At 40.5% G+C, this 18,129-nt stretch overlaps 1 protein-coding gene across 4 annotated transcripts in view; it reads right to left on the reverse strand.

Moving 5' to 3' along the window:
* TMEM65 (transmembrane protein 65) overlaps positions 1-13,214 on the reverse strand; it is a 68,196-nt gene extending 54,982 nt beyond the window's left edge. For 2 of the 4 annotated variants that reach the window (XM_077167605.1, XM_077167603.1), the window contains exon 1: positions 12,983-13,214. In XM_077167605.1, coding sequence (XP_077023720.1) covers positions 12,983-13,178 — 196 coding nt within the window. In that variant the 5' untranslated portion in view covers positions 13,179-13,214. Of the gene's footprint in view, positions 1-11,732; positions 12,087-12,982 lie in introns of all 4 variants that reach the window. The other 2 variants (XM_077167601.1, XM_077167602.1) reach the window with 2 other exon arrangements.
* Positions 13,215-18,129: the final 4,915 nt, after the last annotated feature.

Genomic DNA, 18,129 nt, shown 5'->3' on the forward strand with positions numbered 1-18,129 from the left:
ATCTCTTTTGTGGCTTTGGGAGCTGTCCTGTGTCGTTTCTACTCCCCTAGTAGCTGTCCTGGAGAAGAAACTAAGATCCGTGCATCTTACTAAGCCGCCATCTTCTCCGGAAGTCCGGTTTTAAACTTTTAATGATTGGAGAACTGTGCTCAATCACCATTACGGAACACTGAATAGCTTTAGAAAGTAGCTGCAAACTCGGTGTTTTTAATTAATTCAACCCAAAGTTACAAGGGAAAATAGCATTTAAATGTAAAACTTATACCACAGTAAAATCATTTAGAAGACAGCTAATGTTTGAATCATAAGTTATGTTAAGGTGATTTATACACTTCCTGTGTGGTCAAAAGTTAATACAAGCAGCAGGATCTTCATTTCCACACAAAGTTACAGCCGGTATATTTTCTGAGCTCAAACCACAGTTTCAACAACGTACTCTGGAACTCAATGCAAATGAAAATAAAATTTCCTATTTCAAAATCCATTTACTTGTGCAATTGAGGAGCTTGCGCCTAACCATCAATAGGAAGGGATTAATCTGCAAATATAATAATATGCTAAAAGGCAAATAACAAGAAAGGACTCTAACAGAATTCTATAAATGCCTATGAAGCAATAAACTTACTCATTTAAAATTACAGACTCGTTAATTGATTATGAGTGTTTTATACTATGTTTCTGTGAAGAAACTGCCAAAGGTGAAATATTTAAAATCTGATTACAGATCAGAATCAACAGATGAACATCTGTAATCAATTTGACAATAAGGAACACTAATTATGAACCCCAATCAAGTGACCAGTCATCCTCTCAAAAAAAAAAAAAAAAAAATCCATCCCTCTCAGTACACCTGTATTAAAAAAAAAATTATACTTAATAATCATTATTTGAATTTCGTCAGTAAGAAACCTGTGGAAATTTGTCTTCTATCTTATTTTTTAATTACTACATAATATCTTCGATTCGTCTCTAGGCCTGCAAAGGCTAGAGACATATCATTTCATTCTCTCTCCTCTTTGTTCATTAAGTTTCACTCATATTTGCCTTCTGTCAATTCCTAGACTAGGCTAAATTCTTCCTATGTCAGGATTTTGGCATTTGCTTTTCCTTCTTCTCAGAATACTCCTCTCCCAGCTGTCTGCATGACAGGCTTCTTAATTTCTCATTTTCAGCTTAAAAATCACCTACACAAAAGCCATCTTGGTTTATGTTATCTAAAGTGTCACAGCATTCTGTTTATTCCTCTTATAGCACGTACAATATATAATTATTTATTTGTCTGCTTGTTTATCTCATCTTTCCTTTCACAAAAATGTAGGCTTCATAAAAACACCTTGTCCAAGATGAATAAAGAAATATGGATAAAAAATAAATAATAGGGGGATAAGGGGCAAAATAAATTGGGTAGATGGAAGTACTAGTGGTCAATGAGAGGGAGTGGTAAGGGATATGGTATGTATGAGGGTTTTTTTTCCTTTTATTTCTTTTTCTGGAGTGATGCAAATGTTCGAAAAAATGATCATGGTGATGAATATAAAACTATGCAATGACAGTGTGAGCCACTGATTATACACCAAATGTACGTGTGTGAAGATCTGTCAATAAAAATATTTAAAAAAAAAAAACATGTCCAACCAGCACATATACGCACTTACAGTAATAAATACTTGTCAAGTGAATAAATGTTCAAAGTGTGGAAAACATTCCTATAAATACCACGTTGGATATTTTTTAAAAATACATCCAAAAATCAAAAGGGAAATTACTAGAAGTTAGAGATTTATGACAGTTACAAATCCCAAATACTGTTCTGTGACATTACCAAAGTTCCCAAGCAATATACTAACTCCTTTGCACATTGATTTTCCAAGTAGTAATGCCATATTTGCTTTTGTATAAATGTTCCATATTATACAAACATACAGAAGATAGACTAAGATATGTTTCCACCATATGTGATTTTTTTGTACTTTTTTTATTCAACATAACAATATACAAACACAAACATTCTTACCACATCCAGCATATGTGATTTTAATTGCGCATCTGTAGTATTACTTTTTTCCACAAATATGTGCTAAAAATACCAGCAGTGATAGGGTCAGAGAAAGCCAGATTAAAAGATCTACTCTGCCACACAAGTTGTAGGATCTTGAGCAAGCAACACTTAGGCTCAGTTTCTTAATCTATGAAATCAGGGTAATTCTTTCTCTCTCTAAGAAAAGTAAAATACTTACATGAAAACTCACTTAGCTCTTATGTCTGGCACATAACAAATATTCAATAATTGGTAAGTAATGGTAGAAATGATGGAAATAGCAGCATCAACAGCAGTAGCAGAAGTATTTCATCTATAAAGAACCATTATAGAATAGAAATTCAGAAGTTGTGTTATAAAATACTAGATTTTTTTAAAAAATTATAACTTTATAACACAGAATACTAAATAATCTACCCTAAAACTCAGAAAGGCAGAAATCCAAACTAAATCAGAAATTTCATTCTAACTTAAGTTTCTCTGAAACATTAAGATCCATAAATAGTAATGCCTCAGTGAACTACGTTAGGTGCTCAGAACACCCATCTTCCAACAACTATAATCTACATGTTAGCAAAAATGTTCATAAGAAAGATCTTTCAATGTGAGAGATGAAGAGTCAAAGATCAGTAACTCCTACCACCAAGCAAATCACTGTCAACCGTTGCAAAAAAAACAAAGATCAGTAACAATGTGATATGGATTTGGCTAGCTGGAAAGACAAAATAAAGTAGAGGTCTATGTCCTTGAAATGTCTCTCAAGATCAAGCACAGGAGGAGTTTAATGAGAGAGAAGAAAAGTAAAAACACTATGGAAAAGTGACAGATAGCATAACTAAGAACAGATGTTAGAAGCAATAACAAAGACACCAAGAAGTCGTCCTCCTTACATAGCAGAAAAGGATTTACCTGACCATAAGGGATAAATGAGAAAAATAGAGTAGAATAATCTGACGCTGAGAGCACTAAGGGCAGAGCAGGGTCAGGGAGGGGAGACAGGCTAAATTCAACACATTACACTGCCACATGACAGAATTTAAATAGAATGCCAACTGAAAGAGCACTATGCTCTAGATATACCTGGTATAACTAGTTTATCTACAAATAGAAGAAGTCCAAAAGAAAATTATATTAAAATGCAGTTGTGCTGGTTTGAAAGGAAGCATGCCCCCTAAGAAAAGCCATGTTTTAATATAAATCCCATTTCATAAAGGTAGAATAATCTCTATTCAATACTGTATGTTTGAAACTGTAATGAGATCATCTCCCTGATTGATGAGATTTACTTAAGCATGGTTGTTAAACTGGATTAGGGGATGGCATGTCTCCACCCGTTTGAGTGGGTCTTGATTAGTTTCTGAAGTCCTATAAAAGAGGAAACATTTTGGCGAAAGAGAGAGCAGAGAGGAACGACAAAGCCAAGAGAAGCAGAGAGCCCACAAGCCAGTGACCTTTGGAGATGAAGAAGGAAAGTGCCTCCCGGGGAGCTTCATGAAACAGGAAGCCAGGAGAGAAAGTTAGCAGATGACGCCTTGCTTGCCATGTGCCCTTCCAGCTGAGAGAGAAACTGTGACTGTGTTCGCCATGTGCCTTCTGACTTGAGAGAGAAACCCTGAACTTCACTGGCCTTCTTGAACCAAGGTATCTTTCCCTGGATGCCTTTGATTGAATATTTCTATAGACTTGTTATAATTGGGACATTTTCTTGGCCTTAGAACTGTAAACCAGCAACTCATTAAATTCTCTCTTTTAAAAGCCATTTCATTTCTGGTATATTGCATTCCGGCAGCTAGCAAACTAGAACAGCAGTATATAAGGACTCTGACATCTGGCAGGTGCTAAGTTATGCTCCTTATACTTGTACTAAAGAAACATGCAATATGTACAAATATATTGCTATCAAGGCCATCAAAGTAAATATTTTAGAGCTTAAAAGGAGCAAGTCTTTTTGCTCCTTTTACCTGCCAAGTCTTTTGTCTAGAAGAGCTTCTCATATACTAAATCAGTTAGGATGTAACTAGGTTTTCATACTGTAACATATAATACCTATTTTTACTTGGTTGCTTTTATTAACTTAAAGCAAATGTAAACCTGTGAGTCAAAGACAAGACTAGAGTCCTATAAACCTGAATACTAATTAATTCAGCTGACTTGAGCAAGATGCTAATAAAATTTGTACTCAGGGATTTAATCCCTATTTGTTTCATTTGGCTTTACATTCTGATATGTCAAAGGAAATCAGACAATTTTTAGAAAAACTGATTGAAAACAATCGCCACTAATAATGGTTCAATATCAAGTCATTTTCAATATTCAAGATCCATTATTTCTATTATACCTGACACTCTGTGAGAGCTACAAATTACTGACTATATATTTCAGTTTTCCCATCCACAAGTTTGTTCATAAAAATCTGCTAGTCAAAATTGCTATAAAAAATAAGCAATGGGGGGGGGAGTGTAGTTCAGTGGTAGAATTCTTGCCTGCCATTCGGGAGACCTGGGTTCAATTACTGACCCATCAATTCCTGGCCCATGCATTTCCCAAACAAACAAATAAGCAAACAAACAAATGAAAAACCAGACAAACAAAAACTTAGCAAATGGTGCTACAATAAGGGGATACCCACATGGAAAAAGACTGAAATTTGACACCCACCATACAGCATACAAAAAATAAGCAATAAGCCCTGAGGAAAAATGACTCTTAGACTTTGAAATCCAATGGAGTTTGTCTTGCAGGTTTTTGGAATTGTTTATGTCCAGTGACTCCTGTTTTTCTTTCTAATTTCTCCCCATGGGAATGGGATCATTATCCTATGAGTGTTCCTTCTTTGTATATTGGAAGCACATAATTTGTTCTGAGTTTCACACGTCCACAGCCAAAGGAGAATTTTTGCTTTAGGACAGACCTTGCCTGTAATGGACTTTGATGAGATTTAGTACTATTTTTGAGTTGGTATTGTATTTGTATTGTTACTGAAATGATGTATGGCTTTTGTGATATTGTAATGAAATGAATGCATTTTGTATATGGAAAGATTTCGTGTGCAGGATAGATGAGCACTGACGGGAAAAAGAGTCTCATTGTTTTCTATTTAGAGATTAAGTATGGTTTAAAATGATGTATATAGTTGCCAAAGTGGCCAAGGGGTGGACACTGTAGTAGTTAGGTTCAGGTGTCAACTTGGTCAGGTGATGGTACCTAGTTGTTCTGTTGCTGCGGACTTAAATCATCAGTATGTGAAATTCATCTGTGGCTGATTACATCTGTGGTTGGTTAAGGGGAGTGCCTTCAGCAATGATGAGGTGTAAAAGGAGAGGTCAGCAGAAAGAGAAAGCAGACCAGCAGAGCTCAGCACAGCCAAGCACAACTCACCTCAGAGCCAATGTAGAGTCAGACCATAATCAAAGAAAAAGTTATCATAAGCTCACTTATCTGAGAGGTGAGGAATTACTCTCTGCCCTTATTTGGAAGCAAATAAATGGAAAACAAAGCAATGGACTAGAAGCAAAAATGTTATACACTTATAATAGCAAGTGTCAATGGATGATAGAAGAAGAGAAAGAGAGGTAAGGCAAAGCAACCAAAGAAACAGTGTACAGCATTTCACATAATGCTGTAGTTTCAACCAAGGCTGATTTTGCGCCTTCTTTCAGGCAACATTTGGCAATGTCTGAACCATTTGTAGTTGTCACAGCATAGAAAGGTGCTGATGGCAATGGTGGGTAGAGTAGAGGGATGCTGCCAAACACCCTGTGGACAAAGAACTACCCTAGTCCAAAATGTCAATAATGCTGTGATTGAAAAATCCCTGACAGAAGGAAAATAGTTCTATACATCTCAATATATATAAGGAATCATTGTACTAGGGTCCAGTACAAGTAATGAATGCTCAAAATATGGGCCCTAAGCCTTAAAAAAAAAACACTATGTTTATAGTCTTTTAAAAACAGGAAGAGGTAGTATATGGAACTCTATATTTTATGCATTTTTTTCTGTAAACCTACACCCTTTCTAAATATATATACATATATACATATATATTTAGAAAGGTTGAATATATGAGTAGAAAGAATGAAATACAAGATTTTCAACAGAAATGATTAATTTTTCAAACATGTACTAATATAAAGAAATAAATTATAATTAATTATGTATGGCCACAAACATGGAAAGCCTTTTGTTAATTTTCCTCCCCTATGATCTGGACTGGTCGTATTGGCTTTCTTAACCAGTAGGACACAGGAGAAATGTTCTGGGACTTTCAAGGCTAAGTCATAGGAAGCCTGTGGTAGGTTGCATAATGCCTCCCTATTTCCCAAAGATGTCCACATCTTAATCCCCAGAACCTGTGAATATGTTACCTTACATGGTAAAGGAATTGTGCAGATGTGATTAAGGAGTCTGAGATCAGAAAATTATCCTGGATTACCTGGATCTGCCCTAAATGTAATTATAAGGGTCCTTATTAGAGGGAGGCAACAGTGTCAATGAATGAGAAGGTGAAGTCATGATGTGAAAAAAAAAAGCAGAGATTGGAGTAATGCAGCCAGGAGCCACAGAAAACCATCAACCTCCTGAAGCTGGAAGGCTTCTCCCATGGAGCCTCCAGAAGGAACCAGCCTCCTGACACTTAGATTTTAGCCTTAAATTATTTAAGACATTCTGGACTTCTGACCTTCAAAACTGTAAGAGAATTTGCATTCTTTCAATCCAAGAAATTTCTTACAGCAAATTTCTATTGTTAAAACAGCAACAGAAAACTGATACAAGAAGTCTTAATCAGTCTTACAGCTTCTACCCACTCTTGGAACTTTTCTCTGGGAGGTCTGACCCATCATCTAAGTGTTAGAACCACCCTGAGAATGCCATGCTGGTGAGGACACGTGATTCTGCCCTGGTCAATAAATCCTAATTGCACCCAGCCTTCCAGCAATCTCCACCAAAGTGTCAGATATGTGATAAAGCTATCTTGAACCTTTGACCAGTCCATCTGCCAAAGTTTACTAAGTGACCTCTAAAGATACTACATGAAACAGACACATCATTTAGCCATGTCGCCTGTAACCCCGATTCCATAAAGATCATGAGACATAATATAACTTAACATGAGATGTTAAGTCACACATAACTCTACATATCAAGTTATAAATGACTACATATTATGAAATAGCATATATTCATTTTATAATAGGGAAAAAAAGTCCTATCTAAGTTATCTGTTTTCTATCAGCAGTAATCCTACTACCAGCAGTAACAGGGCCACTACAATACAATCAATAAACATAAAGTCTTCAGAATTAAGTTTGTTGGAATAACTGCTATAATTATATTATTTCCATAGTGGTAAAATAACGGATTATAGTAAACCTTCATCTAAATTTTCTAGACTCAAGGTATAGAGGCTCTCAGCTCATAACAGATCTCTTATTCTTCCTACCTTCAATTTACACTTCATATCTTCATCTCATATCCTCATCCTAGGCCTTCCTTTTTTTGTGGGCCTAGTCTGGGCTATACCTTCCTTATTCCTCCTTTACTACTTCAACCAGAGCACTGAACTATCTTTATTCTTATATCTTAACTTGGAGTATGAAATGTTTTTCTTGCCCTTTTTCTTATTCACTTTGCGCAAAAACCACAATTACCCCCAATCTATCAAGAAGTTAAGAGTTTAACAAAGTTGTCACTCTCTCCTATAATCCACATCGATGGGTTAAGAAAAAAGGAGATTCGCTTGTCAAAGGTTCGAGATCCCTATTGGACCAGTACTCTATGACAAATCTTTTTTATATTTAAGTATTCTAAAATCCACCTTAAAATCAGCTTTTATCCTCTCGCCTTCATTTTGCCAAAGGCCTCTAGGCTATATGGCAAGTTCTCAAAATGATACTTCTCATTCTTCCCTAAATAAACAATCACAAAAGGGAAGAAACTACAAGTTTAAGGTTAGAATTAGATGGTTAACTTATGTGGATATAGATAAATGGTAAAACAAATGTGAAAAGTGCACAGGTACAACATGTACAAAAAAAAAGGCAAGCAAGCTGATTAAGACCTCACATTGAAAAACTGTTCTTCTCTCAATACTATTAATCACCTCTACTTTATTATATGTAAAAAAAACAAAAAAAAATCCATTTTTAAAAACCTTACGTACACATTTAACAAAAGTATTCCCTAAGAAGCTCCTTATTTCCACATTGTATTTCTTATAATGCCTCCCCAATAACCAGCTTTGGTTCTTTAACTCTCCGATGAACTTTAATTACAACCTCTTAAGTAAGTGGGATAGGCAGCCTGAAGGCTGTCAATGATGGCTCCCAATGATTCCCACCCTCCTGGTATTCACACCCTTCTTTACAAACTGTACTGGTGAGTAAATAATGGAATGCTACACCTAATATTAAGTTGTAAAACTCTGTGGCTTCCAGTTTATGCTCTCTATCTCTCTCTTTCATCACTCCTTCTGGAGGGAACCAGCTGCCATGTTTTGAGAATACTCAGGGAGCTGTGGGGAGAGGCACATAGGTCAAGGAACTGATACTTCCACCCAACAGCCATGTGAGTGAGCCTTTTTGGAAGTAGATCCTCTGGTCTCCATCAAGACTTCAGAAGATGAAGCCTCAGACAACAGCTTGACTACAACTTCATGAGAGATCCTGACCAAGAAACAGTCCCCAGGGCCCCCATCCTCAGCCATTATGAAGTAAAATGTTTGTGTTATGCCACTGAGTTTGAGAGTAATTTGTTATGCAGGAACGGATAACTGAAACAACTTGCACTGCCCATTCTTAAAAAACTAAACTACTATGTTACAAAAGTTTTAAAAAATAATTATATGTACAAGTGTGAACTGCACAACTTGGGAACCCAATCTGTTTTTAAAATCTTGGCTAAATATCAAAAGACTAGTGTAATAGTGTCAGCTTGCCAGCCCTACTTGTAAAAGCAATGACCCAAAATGTGATCTCAGCAGAATATGGGCTGTTTATGAAAGAAGAGAGATCAGGTTGAACAGGTAAGTTGAGAATGGAACATCAACGTTTTTAAAATTGGGAAAGAAATCAGTTTGTAATTTAAAAATTACAATACACTATTTAACTATGATAAGACATTCCATAAAGTCTGCCTTATCTGTTACAAAAAGGATTCTACAGCTTTATCTTGTGATAGATTATACAGATAAACACATGAGAATGATAAGGGCAAATATACCAAATTTCACCAGAAGATTACATTGCCATGTCAAAGCATGAATGACTGTTTTTCTGTAATGTTTCCACACCAATCAAATACACTTCATTAAATCACAGAAGCACCCTTTCCAAGGACACATAAGATCACTTACAAGAAATAGCCTTTTTAACAGGGAATTTATTTCAATAGAAAGTGCATTTAGGACACACATACTTTGTGTACCAGTTGGTTATTTTAAAATATTATTAAGAAAACTGGGGGGGAAAATGCTGACTTCAACAAAAGAATGAGCTATTTCTTACCTGAAATGATCAATGAATAATTTGCTAAGTGATAATTCCAATTATCTCCACAAAAAATAAATATGATATTGAAAAGAATACATGAACACTAATACTGCACTACAAATTAAAGTGACATCATCTATGCTATTGGCTTCAAAGGGCAATAATTCAGTCATAAACTTTGACAGAAACAGCTGATTTAAACTCTGAAGTCATTTTGCATGTAAAGAGAAGATAAGCATTTGACTACCATATGGTTTCCTATATCCTTGCCTGTTTCTCTTGAACAAAGAAAACAAATTATTAACTTCTCTCTCAAATAACTTATACAATTAGTAAAGTTTAACTGATGTACATTAGTCTCCACTAACTGAAGTTTTTAGGTTTTTTCCAGAATATTTAAAAATATTATATTCACTGGAAAACAACTGCATCCCTACTGCAATATTGCAGTCTTGTATTAAAACAGCAATGTATGAGAGAAAATTATCTGGATGCATCGCAGGGCATGCTTTTCAAGAATGGCCACAAAATTGTATCTACAGGGCCCTCATATCTTGCAACAAGGTTGACAATGCAGAATTTCCAAGAAATTACTTAGAAAAGACCAAATGTGTGTGCCAAGTTTTGCCCATGAAGAAATACTGAGAAAACGAATAGTCTAGTATATGATTAGCTATATTGTTTTCCAAGGAGCTTATTTTCAGAATTGATTATTTTAAAATTGTACTCTGTGCACATACAGCTTGCAAATATGTTAGTACCTGATTATGACTACATATAACATCATGATGCTTTAACACACACAACGGCTGAGTTGACTGGGATGTTATATTTTTCCTGTAAAATCATTGTGGGTAAGCAATGACTGGAATCATCCAATATAATATACCAGTTTCCAATCTGAACTGAAAGGGGTGGAGGGAAAATGGTTAAAAGGCACAACCAATAAAGAGTTTCTAAAGAAGAAGTAGCATAGATCAAGTCATGTTTATAAAAAAAGTTCACCTTATGAGATAGACATTTTTTTCCTCCATTATTAAGCACAGGCCAAAGATACAAACAAGTGTCTGGCAAATCTAATGCCATGTTCCAAATCAATGTGCTCTAAGTGTAAGAATCTATGGGATATTCCTGTACCTACCAACAAAAGTTAGCATAAAGAATAAAAAGTAAACTTAAAAAAAAACTTTCAAACACGTCATACTTTAATACAAAAGAGCAGCAACGTGTATTGTCTATATTGTAGCATTTAAATGACAAATACATTTTAAGACAAATACTTTAAGATTTAGGAATCATTTTAGTCATTTGCCTTCTTCTACCCTTTTGATTTTGTGAACTTTTAGCCTTTTCACCCAGACCTCAATTCTGACCTACCACATTCTGCTCTCATTTTAAAAATATCCTATTTTAACATGTTGACTTAAAAATAGCTTGGCTTTCATCTTCTAAATTACTGTTGAGCAGAAGTCTGCTTTTTATTGTCGAGCCACAGATTCCCAGTAAAAATGCCTTCGGAATTTACCATTCTCTCAAGCCTTGGGAAAATGAAAACAAGAACTGGAGCTTAACTTGTGCAGTACCTAATCTATATGGGCTTGCGGTATGCATCTAGAGTTGCTGGTTTGATCCATTCTTTCCATTTCCCAGGAAAATGTTTCCCACAGCTGCTTAAACTAATACAGGTCGATGTGTGCGGGGGTGGGGGTGGGTGAGTGGGAAGCACCTGGGCGCATCCCTGACTTATAAAGCAACACCCCTTCTTTTGGACACCAGTAGATGTTCGTTTGCTACCCATTCAAGAAAAGTTTCTGCCTGCCCGTCGGGTTCGCAGCACTTTGCAGGAGGCTGCACGGTGGCAGGAAAGCAGCAATGGCTCGGTTAGGGGCAGGAGACTGGGAAGGGAAGCGCCCGGCAAATCAAAACAAAATCAAAACGGTATCGGGTGGCGTTGGAGGCAGAAGCTCGCGATTCTGAGACTGGGGAGGACACAGCCTAGCGTCAGCCCTGGCTGCTCCGCACGACCCGCGCCTGTTCTACCTGCCCCGGGGACGCTCAGGAGGCGGGAAGTTCTCCCCTCCGCCGTCCAGGCGCGGGGCCCGGCGAGCGAGAGGGGCCGAGAGCCACGCACGGCTCCCGGGGGGCGGGAACGCAAGGCGAGAGCGTCGAGGCCCGCGGGCCCGCCCCCCACCCGCTCCCCTTACCCTGGGCGATGGCTATAGACTCGAAGCGGTGCAGCTCCTTGAGCAGGCAGCTCCTCTCCGTGGAGTGCAGGCTGTAGATGAAGTCGCGCGCGCCCTGTGCCGTGTTCAGCGCCTCCATGGGCTCCTTCTTGGGGTGGGTGCCCAGTCCCCGGGGGGCGGCGGGGAGGGCGCCGGGGGCCGCGAGCGCCAGCAGACCCCGCCCGCAGCAGCACCAAGACGGCGGGCGGGGCGCGGCGGCCGGGCCTGGCCTCAGGCTGTTCGCGGTCCGACTCCTCAGCAGCGGCAGCAGCCGAGACATGGCGGGCCGAGGAGCGGGCCCCCCACGGCCGTCCGGGAGGGCGATTTCTGGCGAGGCTGAGGGGAGAAGGCGGTTCTGGGCTCAGCCCGACCCCGCCCCGATGTCCTCCTGACGGGCAGCCGAGGCGCCCAGCACCATGCACTCCCCCAGCCGCTCGGCTGCCACCTCCCCTCTCGTCCCCACTTCCCTTCCCAAAGGCCCGCGGCGGTTCCGGCCCCTCTGACGAGAAAACTTTCTCGGAGATGGCGGGGCCCGAGAAGCTCCTACAGCGGGCGGGCGGGCGGGCGGTGCGGACCGGCACCTCCCGGGTGAGGAGGGGCGGCGCGGGCGGCGCGGGCGGGCGGGCGGGTTCGGTGTGTGTCCGTCAGTCTGATCTTCCAGAGGGATGAGTCAGCCACACGCCGCCCTCCTCCGGCGCCGCCCTCTCTCTCTCCGCCGGCTTTCCCACCCTCTTGCTTCCCCGCGTCCCCACTCGGTAGGGCTCCGGTGCCCCCAAAGCAGCTGCACTCTCAGGCCGCAGCCGCCGCTGCCCCTAGCGGCGGTATTAGGGATGGTAGACGGAAAGCGGGGGAAAGGGGCGGGCCGGAGCCGCGCAGGCGCAGTCCGTAGGCTCGCGGGCCGCGCTCGCGCGCGGGTGAGAAAAACCCAGCGGCTTCCCTACCGGCTCCGGCCCGCTGCGCGCCCCAAGTCCTGCCATCCGCCACCTTCAAATCCAGCCACGGGAACAGGAAGGAAGAACTTTGAACCCTTCGCCCGGCCGAGTTGTGCAATTGCCACCCAGCCTGCCCCAGGGTCATGCTTAAATCTAGGGCTCGTCCTGAAAGGTGCCTCAGTTTGCGGTCCCCCCTCGCCCGCCGGGACCGTGGGAGGACCACCCCGGCGGCTCGGGAGAGCGGCCCTGCCTTCCAGCGCCCTGCATAAGCCTTGAAGGAAAGACGCGCCGGAGCCTCACCCTTTGCCAAGTCAGCGCTTCCTGCGGCCTGGACAGGACAGACCCGGTGCGGTTCTGGGTGCTCCGAAGAAAAGGCGAGGCCAGTTCTGTCCCTCCCCAAAGAGAGTTTGAGACCGAGACCTTGGCACGGATAACACGCTTTCACTTCTGGTGCCAATAGCTGCAGACTGTTGATGCTGGAGCTGGAGGCAAGCATGTCAGACCTTTTCTTGGTGATTGCTTACGATTTTTTTTTTTTATGCCAAGGCGGAAAGAATTCTGCAGTTGCCCACGATTTTCTGCCCATCTCCAGATAAAGCTTTCTCTTATCTCTCGCTAAGGGAGATAGCGGCTTTATCTGAGCCTGTCTAATGACATTTAAGTAACCTGGTTTAGAGAATAGGTCCACTTATAAAAAATCTTCTGCTCAAATGTAATCTCTTTGCAAGCGAGATCTAATCCCACTCTTACCAGATTCACTGCTGAACCTAGTCCAGAACTTTGTATGTAAGTACGATATGTAAATGTGAGTAAAGGAGGAATGTTATTACTAAAACTTTCAACTTCTCTAATTCATTGGTTCTCAAAGTGTGGTCCCTGGACTGGTATCATCAGCATCACTTGGCTACTTGTTAGAAATGTAAATTCATGGACTCCTACCCCCATACCCCACACCTGCTGAATCAGAAACTTGGGGTGAGCGAGGTGGGCAGCAGTCTGCTTTTAACAAGCCTTCCAGTTGATTCTGATGCACACAAAAGTTTGAAAATCGTTGGTTTAATGTAAAGAAAGATGGAAATATATATTTTTTTAATTTCAGGGCAATGCTTCTGTCATATATGACAACTAAGAATGTTCTCTGGAAAAATGCAAGCTCTTTATGTGCAGAAACTGTCTTTCTCATCTTTGAAACCCAGTCTCGGGTGCTCTTGATTGCACACCAATCTTCACCACCACCACCACCCCCCATTTATAATTTAATGATTTGGGTTGGGATGTGGGAAGTGAGGTTTGAAAAAGCTTCTCAGTAGAAACCCATCCCCAGCAGTTTGTAGGACAGCAGTTTTGTGTGAGGAGCTATAGAGGAAGTTTGTTCCCTGAGTCAACCATTTCCTACCTGTGTGTTAGTGATTGATTGTTTCAATAATGGTTCCCAGTGAATCAAACCTTCTGGCAGCCACTCCGTTGTCTAGCCCCCTCCCACGTTCACTGTGGGCTTGGCCATGTGACTTGCTTTAGCCAGTGAATGGGACATCAGCAAATTTAACCTGGTAAGTGCTTGCTCATTGGGGCTTGGTGTAATGCATTTTCTGTATTTAAGAATATTCAATTCTGCTGTAAAAATTAAGAAAAACTAAAATGTAGAAGCAAGTCATTCATGAGACATGGTACACATACAATTAGTGGATCTCGGTTGAACATAGACAAATTAGAGTGCTGTTTGAGATAGAAAGGGGAAGAAAGACCAGGTAAACTTTAAAGATTAATAAAACATGACTCATACTGCCTGTGGCTATGATATCCCTAAATTGGCAACATATTAATGGCACCCATTATAGCCCCATTATGGCTTCATGTTTCTCTGCCCAAGAAAAGCAGATAACCTTAGCTATTCAGTAGGCTTAAGGCAAGTACAGATATGAGCAGACGCACTTGCCCTGTGTTTTGGTTTCAGGCCTTTTCAATCTGCTGAACAGCTTCTTCTCCCTGGTCCTCATAACCACATTGTCTACAGAGACTGACACAACAGAGAGAGACAGGACATGTGGACATTGCATAAAACAGAATTTAAGTGCTGGGGTCCTTCCACCTTGATCAGATCCTATCCTAAATTAGTTAATTTACCCCATCTCTTTCCCCTTGCTTCTCACTGTGTTTTAAACTGGTTAGTAAGCTGTTCTGGTTACTATTGCTACATAACACATTACACCAAAACTTGGTGATTGAGGAAGCCAGTTTATTTTGCTCATGATTTTGTGACTCAGAAATTCAGGGAGAGCTTGCTTGCTTGGGCACTTCTCACTTCGGATCTCTCATGTAATGGCAATCAAACGTCAGTTGCAACTGCTGTCATCTGAGGGCTCTACTGGGCTGGACATCCAACACGGCTTGCTCACGTGGGTGACAGGTGATGCTGGCTGTCAGCTGGAAACTTGGGCTGTGAATCAGAGCTCCTCCACACAACCCCTACAGCATAGCAGTCTCAGGGTAGTTGGACTTCTCACAGGGCAGATGGCTTCCCTCAGAGCAAGTGTCTCAAGAGAACCATAAGTAGCTCATGACCTTCTCTGACCTATCCTCAGAAGTTACAAAGCATCCTTCTGTTGGCTACATACAAGCAAGCCACCAAGGCCAGCTCAAATTCAATTGAAGGGGATACAAACCCCACCTCTCAGTGGGAGAAATGCCAAAAATTGAAGAATATGTTTTAAAGCAGCAACATAAACAATGTAATTCAAGCTTCTTAATTTGGTCTATATGCCTATATATGCAATGATCTGTCTGGAGGTATACTTAGCAATTTTCTGCATGTCACTTTGAAATCATCTACCATATGAAGAAGTCTGAGCTGTCCCGCTAGAAAGGCCATATGAAGGAGGAGACCTCAGCTAATGTCCCAGCAAACTGCTAGACACATTCATGAGGCCATTTGGACCATCCAGTCCCGGTCAAGCCCCAGATGACATTGTAGTTGAGTGGTTGAGAGTATTAGCTTTGGAGCCAGAGTGCCTGGGTTTGAGTCCCTACCCTACCATTTATTAGCTGAATAAATACTCTTGGGCTAATAACTCAAACTTTTCATGTAAAAAAATTGCTCATCTGTTAAATGGGAATAAGAGTATCTGCTTTATAGAGGTATAGTGGAACAAAATGAGTTAGTATGTTTAAAGCATTTCACACAGCACCTGGCACATGCTAAATGCTTAATAAATATTAGCTACCATTATTTGAAGGAAACTATAAATTCTCATTGATCCTATCAAGCCTCCAAAATTATGTCTTTGAACCTTAATTTGAGAAATACCTACCCAGCTATCTGTCAATTAATACATTGACATATGTTGATTAAATCATGCCCCTCACAAAAGGCATATTCAAATCCCAATCCCTGGTCCTGTGGATGTGGACGCATAGTAAATTGGATCTCTTGAAGGTGTTACTGCAGTTAAGGTGTAGCCTCACAGTCAGATCGGTTTTAGTCCAGATTACTAGAGTCCTTTAGAAGAAGAATGAAATTGAGAGAGAGAGAGAATCATGAGGTAGCAGCCAGAAGCTGGAAGTCAATGGAACCCAGGAGACAAAGGAGTAGATGCCACCATGTGCATCACTATGTAATGGAAAAGCTAAGGAACCCCAAAGGTTGCCAGCCTGCCGAAGATACCAACACTGGAAGGAATCAAGCCATCTTGCCCCAGAAAATATGAGCCCATAAATTTCCTGTTGTTAAGCCAATCCATTGTATGGTATTTGTTTTAGCAACCAGGAAACTAAAACAACATCTTTTAATCACCTGAATAAACCGAAATTCAGGTATTCTCAGAAAACATGAATACCCTAAATACTAATAAATGGAGGAGATGGATATAAGGGGGCATATGGGAACCACTTATGGAGCTGTGGATAAGCATTGGATAGGGCTAGATGTGGCTGGGAAAGAGATTTTCAGAGGAAATGTGAGGGTGCTGAAGAGATAGTGCCAGTAGATTTGAGAGTGTTACAGAAGTGGAAAAGAGAGGGTGAGAGGGCCCAGAACACAAACTTGGCCTGAGTCCAGCCGGGGCTGCTCTTCACTTTTAAAAAGATGACAAATACCATGCCTCAGTTTGTAATCAGTCTCCAACTCATAATAAATTCTTGTGAAGCATCAGTCCACAGTAGGCTGCATTAGGTAATTCCTCTCAGAGTTCTTGGCATCATTGCTGCTGGTGGGGATGAAAGGCTATTTTCTCTCTACCATTTATGATGTATTACAGACCCAGCTACTGATGTCCACTTTAAAATTCGTGAAAGTATTGCTTTAGTCAATGAGACCTTAAATGACTCCTTCTGCCCACCTTGTTTGCAGTTCCCTTTTTACCTGTCAAGTTCCTGCCTTAGTATTCTGACACCTGGAAATCTCCTGTCCCATCAGAGTTGAGGTAAATAAATTGTTGTGTCACATTGGAAACCACAAAATCTTATTAGAGAAATTAAAGAAAACTTAAATAAATGGAGAGAAATATCAAATAAAGTTTGGATATTCAATGTTATGTCAATTCTCCCCAAAGTAATCTATAAACTTAGTACAAATCACAATCAAAGTCCCAGCTGGGTCTGTGTTTCTGTTTGGAAATTGTCAAACCGATACTAAAATTCATATTGAAATACAATGAGGCAGTGTATTCTAATAGAAAAAGCATGGACAACCCTGAGTTCAAAACCCAACTATCTGTATCAACTTGGACAAGTTATCGCTCTAAGCCTTGGATTTTGGGTTTTGTTTAGGTTCCTTAAAATCTACCCCCACAGAATTATGAGAGCAAAATGAGACAGTACGTGTAAAATTCATGGCACAATAGTAACATATAGTAGGTGCACAACAAATGATAGGTAGTATTAAAGGCATTACTATTAGAAAGTCAGGGTTAGCAGTATATGGGATGCCTAGATGTCCAACTAGGGTCTCTGTTTTCTCATTATTCCTTCACACCCCCACTCCCTGCAATCTAGCTGTCCAGTTTCCAAAGGACAAGGCTGGAGATATAAATTTGGGAGCCATCAGCATCCAGGTATCATTTAAAGTTATGGGACTGGCTGGATTCCCATTGCGATAAAGTAAAACGTGGAGATGAGGGGAGGGTTTGGGCTTGACTCTGGCACTGTTCATCACTGAGAGGTTGTAAAAGGCAGGGGAGCCAGGGAGGTAGGAAGACAACCAGAGCGAGGTGGTGGTGTTTACTGTCCTTCTCTCTGTATGCATCCATGGAGGTGCCTGTAATGACAATAATCTGATGTAATATGATCATTTTTATTTTGGGGATATTGGATGATTTTTTAAAAACTTTCTTCTTTGCCCTTGTCTGTGTTGCTTGAATTGTTTATAAGGATTTGTAATTTTAACAAAAACACAGCCTCTAAAGAAAGGAACTATGGAACACTTTTGGTATAAAAAACAGCTGAGAAATCTT

This window comes from Tamandua tetradactyla, chromosome 6, assembly GCF_023851605.1.
Source record: "Tamandua tetradactyla isolate mTamTet1 chromosome 6, mTamTet1.pri, whole genome shotgun sequence".
In the NCBI taxonomy this organism is placed as follows: Eukaryota; Metazoa; Chordata; class Mammalia; order Pilosa; family Myrmecophagidae; genus Tamandua; species Tamandua tetradactyla.